The 5,116-nt window shown below is 53.0% G+C and overlaps 1 protein-coding gene across 1 annotated transcript; it reads left to right on the plus strand.

Moving 5' to 3' along the window:
* The first annotated feature begins 1,944 nt into the window (after nt 1-1,944).
* On the plus strand, nt 1,945-4,908 carry LOC127779741 (zinc finger protein ENHYDROUS-like). Its single transcript, XM_052306632.1, has 4 exons — nt 1,945-2,322; nt 2,434-2,836; nt 2,936-3,270; nt 3,494-4,908. The coding sequence occupies exons 1-4, from the start codon at nt 2,205-2,207 to the stop codon at nt 4,531-4,533; spliced, it is 1,896 nt and encodes a 631-aa protein (XP_052162592.1). The 5' UTR covers nt 1,945-2,204; the 3' UTR covers nt 4,534-4,908.
* The last annotated feature ends 208 nt before the right edge of the window (nt 4,909-5,116 follow it).

The raw sequence follows: 5,116 nt of genomic DNA on the forward strand, positions 1-5,116 counted from the left end.
GTAACTTACGTTGATTCGAGGAGATGCTATCTATGAAAGCGCAAGTAAACAATTTGTAATTGCTCTATCATAATAAGCGACACACATCAACTCACGAAAGGACAAGATGAGTTATAAAGATATGGCATTGGAGAAGGTGAGAGGCGAAAATTTGGTAAATTCCACTTCTTGTAGGAGATCACAAGTAAAACTATCCGCTTTGTTAATTGTCACATAGAAATGGCTTCTAGTGATGTAGTTATTCTGTCATAAGCTAAGAGACATGCATTACTTTGCAAAAAGACACGATGATTTGAAAAGAGACGCGAAGAGATCAAAATTTGGCAACTTCCATTCATCATAATTGAAGTTACTCACTTAGTAAAGGCTGTTTGGAAACGATAGGCTAACAAACGATAAAAAACAATAGATCAATCACAAAAGACACGAGATTTAATATGGAAAACCCTCCTAAAACAGGAGAGAAAAAACCACGGGCGCCAGCCAGCAAAATATCTTCACTATATCTGAGGTGAGGTTACGTCGCCGCACGGCGGCTTACAAGAGGTATATATATGGTGGAACCTTAAAAGGGATGATGATCAGCCTTCGCTCCGCTACGGCAGAAGTTGGCCTTTATTAAGTGCAAATGAATTTAGATCACAACTCAACAAAGGCCACGTGGAAAAGGTTTTTAACGGTTTTTAGGTGTTTGTTCGGGCCTACTCCCTTCATCCTAAAAGAACAAACCAATCCATCCATTCGCAAAAATACATGCAAAGGACATAGAGAGAACAATTTGGAAACTTCTGTTTTTAGTTTTTATATAAAAAATCCACTTGATACGAACTCCTGTAATAATATGATGGTAGACTTTTAATGTGTGTTTGTCACCGTAACCAGCCTACCTCATTAAAAAAACACATCTTAGGACAAAAACACGATTATATACTTAAAAAAATGAGGACGAAAAACCTCTAGATCTCCAACTAGAAAAAGCTATTAAAAAACTAAAAAAAAGAAAAAGAAAGAGAGATGGTCACCATAAGCACCACCCCAATCCATGTCCACATCCCAGCTGGCAATCGTCGTTGCTTACTGCGCTCTCTTTCCGTACGCGCTGATAGATCCAGCACAATATAAGACGCGGGTCTACATGCGACCCCACGCCGCTCTCTTACCTCACCAGCGACGTGTTCTCCACAGCACACACCCAAAGTAAACCCCGTTCTGACGGAACCAAAACCAAACCGGGGCAGCAGCAGCAGCAGCAGCAGTAGAAGAAAAAAAAGAACCCCACGACGATCCAACCCCCCATCCCCAACCACAACACCGACGACACGTCAACAAACAGTAAAAAAAAGATCGCTTTCTCTCCACCCGTGTCAACTCATCTCCCAGTCCCAGTCCCAGTCCCAGTCCCAGCAAATCAGCTCGCCGACTTCGCACGAGAGAGAGAGCTCACGCTGCTCCCTTCCCTGTACTATACAAAACCAGTATAGCAACGCAACGCGTGCACCGTGGCGTGGCTGGCTGGATAACGGCGACGCCGATCGATCGCTCGCTCGCCCGATCGGAGGCGTTTGCGCTGCGTTGGCCTGGGCCAGCCGCCGCTGCCGCCCTTTTTTCCCCCCCGCGGCCCGGCCTTATCAACACCGGGGGGATGCAAAATCCACAATCCAATCCCACCGCCGCTCCGTGCCTGTGCCCCCTGCCCGTGTGTTGTCCACTCGCCACGCAGTTTTTGTACGTAGAAAACCACACGGCGTGTGGTGTGGTGTAAAAAAGGGCGTGGCACGTGGGCACGAATCGCGGGGCGGGATCGGACGGTAGCCCGCCCACCCACCACCACCCCGCAGCGGAAAGGGCAACGTGCCGGATTGGCACCAGCGAGCGAGCGAGAGGGGGGGAGTGTGACCCACAGTGGCGCGGGCCTTCCGCCTCATCATCCCGATGCCTCTCTGACTCCCACCGCATCTCCCCCAATAGAAAGGCAAGCGAAAATTAGAGAGAGAAGAGAGAAGCAAAGGGAGACTGCGAGAGAGAGAGAGAGAGAGAAAGAAAAAAAAGTTTTTTTTTCCTTCCCTTCCCTTCCCTTCCTCTTCGCCCCGTCCACCGCCCGCCGCCGCGCAGTAGCGCAGTTCTTGGGGAGGGGGAGGGGGAGGGGGAGGGGGGAGCTGCGGGTGAGGGGGGGTGGAGCTGTGGCGGCGGCAGATCGAGAGGAGATGCCACCCAATCCGACGGGGACGGAGGGGGAGCCCGGGCCGGCGGTGGAGCCGGCTCCGGCGGGGGCGGGGGCGGCGCCGGTGGTCAAGAAGAAGAGGAATCTCCCCGGAACGCCAGGTGAGAGCGCGCGCTCGCGGGGTTGCTTTTTTCCTTTGGGGTTTCGGTGGTGGGTGCTATGCTTTCTACTACTTCGAGGCGTGGTTTGATGGGTGGTGTGCGCGGGGGCAGATCCGGACGCGGAGGTGATCGCGCTGTCGCCGGGGACGCTGCTGGCGACGAACAGGTTCGTGTGCGAGGTGTGCGGGAAGGGGTTCCAGCGAGACCAGAACCTGCAGCTGCACCGCCGCGGCCACAACCTGCCGTGGCGGCTGCGGCAGCGCGGCCCCGGTGCGGCGCCGCCGCGCCGCCGGGTGTACGTCTGCCCGGAGCCCGGCTGCGTGCACCACAACCCCACCCGCGCCCTCGGCGACCTCACCGGCATCAAGAAGCACTTCTGCCGCAAGCACGGCGAGAAGCGCTGGACATGCCAGCGCTGCGGCAAGCGCTACGCCGTCCAGGCCGACCTCAAGGCGCACACCAAGACCTGCGGCACCCGCGAGTACCGCTGCGACTGCGGCACCCTCTTCACCAGGTATAGCTTGCTACCCTCGACCCCAAATCCCCATGGTCCCTTGGGGGCAACAAAGAATTTCCATTCTTGCTTGCCTTGATTTTCATTGGTCGGGTTCAGGAGGGACAGCTTCGTGACGCATCGCGCCTTCTGCGGCGCGCTCGTGGAGGAGACGGGCAGGGTGCTCGCCGTGCCTGCGCCGCCGTCGCCTCGCCCGCCTGATTTGGAGGCCGAGGAGAATGTGGATAAGGATAAGGAGGAGGAGGTGAAGGAGAAGGAGAAGGAGAAGGAGCTGGAGGAGAATGAGGATTCACCTGTGGCCGAGGTCGATGAGCCGCAGCCCAGCCAGGCGGTGGCGGAGGTGCCGCAGCAGTGCGCTCCATCACCGCCGTCGCCGCCTCCGATACTGCAGGAGCATCCTCAGCCGGTGGTGGCAGTGGTACCAAATGTGGATGGTATGCTTCTTTCACATTTTTGTTGTTTGTTTGTCATATTGCCCATAGATAGACTAGACGAGATTTATGGCAAATTGGAGCTCATTTAGTCAATCTTACTACTGTAACAAGAAAGCAATGCATGTGTCTTTGTTTCTTTCCCGATTCGGTTTGGTCATTTGATCGGTTAGCTGAACAATGAGGAGTAACATGTTCCATCCTATTCTGGTGTATCTATTTGCAGAGCAAGAGGTGGTTGCTAAGCCAGCAGTGATTGCCAAGATAGAGGTGGAAGATGAGCGAGATGAGGAGGTTTGCTTTCAGGAAGCGGATCGATACAAAGATGCTGAACTGGAGGACTCAAACCTGCTGGATAATGACACTCCGATGCTGCCTTGTTTCCTTCCCTCGCCCTCGGAGGCCATTGGCACAGATGGCAGCAGCACCAGCTGCGGCACGGGAAGCAGCGTTACCAATGCTATCGCTCCAGCTACGACGACGAGCACGTTCGCTGGTCTGTTTGCGTCGGTCACAACGAGCAGCACTCCCCAAAGCAGATCCCTCCGCGATCTCATCGGCGTCGATCCCACATTCCTCTGCCTTGCAATTGGTGCGCCGTCTTCTCTCTTCCCACAGACAAATGCAAGTGACCCCTGCTCCTTTGCTCCACCTCCAGCACCACACATGTCCGCAACCGCTCTCCTGCAGAAGGCTGCTGAGGTTGGTGCTTCGCAATCAAGCTCATCTTTCCTGAAGGAGTTTGGGCTCGCCGCCTCCACCTCATCGTCTCCCCCATCCAAGCTATCCCAAGGGAGGTTCACTACTGGTAACACACCAACAACATCTCATCCACATCCACATCCACATCCGCATCCTCATCCGCCTCAAGGAAGGTTCATGGATAACGTCCCACAGCCGCCACTGCCAGCCAAGCTGCCACATCGAATGTTCACCGATAACAGTGTACAACAGTGGCACCATAGGAGCAACCAGCAAATGGAAATGGAGCCTGGGCCGATGCTACCTGGCGGTCTTGGCCTTGGTCTCACCTATGACAGTGGGAATTCAGGGTTGCCGGACTTGATGATGGGACCATCGGCACTGTACGGTCCCAAGCCTGCTACTCTGGACTTCCTTGGGCTTGGCATTGGAGGGACCATGGGTGGCTCCACTGCAAATGGTGGCCTCCCGGCATTGATGGTTGGAGGAGAGCTGGACATGGGGTCTGCACAGGCGCCATGGGAGGAGGCCAAGAGAAAGACCAACGGCCGCACAATCCTGTGAGGTTTTCTTTTTGCAATAACCTTGGGTTTTGTGCTCTGGCTAGCATCATTCTTTCAGCCACCTGCCTGTATTGGTAGAGAGAAACCTAGAACAATGTAAGATGCAGACTTGTAAATACATCCGTGCTTCCTCTCCTCTCCTCCTCTGCCTTCTTCTGTCTAGAATTATTAAAAGGGCTTATTGTTGTTATAGAGGGAAAAATCTGCTGGTCATTTGGAACCTGACCTTTGCTGGTCCTGTTCCTTTCAAACTGTATGAAGGTAACATGGGCAGTAAGTAGTTGCTGTTATCTTAACTGAGAGACCTGTGGCTCGAATGCGAGATTGTTTCGGAAAAGATAAGGTGAGATTGCGACGGTGAGGTTGACATGGGAAAGATGTCTTTGCTGTTGCTATCATCTGGGTCAATATCCTTGCCCCCAAAAAACTACTTTTGTGGTCTTTTACTACTAGTACTGCTACTTTTCACCCTGCGTTCTGTGATTGGATGACCGTTTGATGGTTACTAACCATCTTTTTTGTGCCTTTTTTTAACACCATCTCTTATGTGCCTTGTATTACTATGTTATCACTATGCTTTATGT

Source organism: Oryza glaberrima, chromosome 7 (genome assembly GCF_000147395.1).
Source record: "Oryza glaberrima chromosome 7, OglaRS2, whole genome shotgun sequence".
NCBI lineage: Eukaryota > Viridiplantae > Streptophyta > Magnoliopsida > Poales > Poaceae > Oryza > Oryza glaberrima.

Bases quoted from the DNA above. Each gene is read 5' to 3' on its own strand.
- LOC127779741 (XM_052306632.1), top strand. From the start codon at position 2,205: ATGCCACCCAATCCGACGGGGACGGAGGGGGAGCCCGGGCCGGCGGTG. The intron at 2,323-2,433 runs GTGAGAGCGCGC...GCGCGGGGGCAG, and splicing joins GAATCTCCCCGGAACGCCAG to ATCCGGACGCGGAGGTGATC. The intron at 2,837-2,935 runs GTATAGCTTGCT...GGTCGGGTTCAG, and splicing joins TGCGGCACCCTCTTCACCAG to GAGGGACAGCTTCGTGACGC.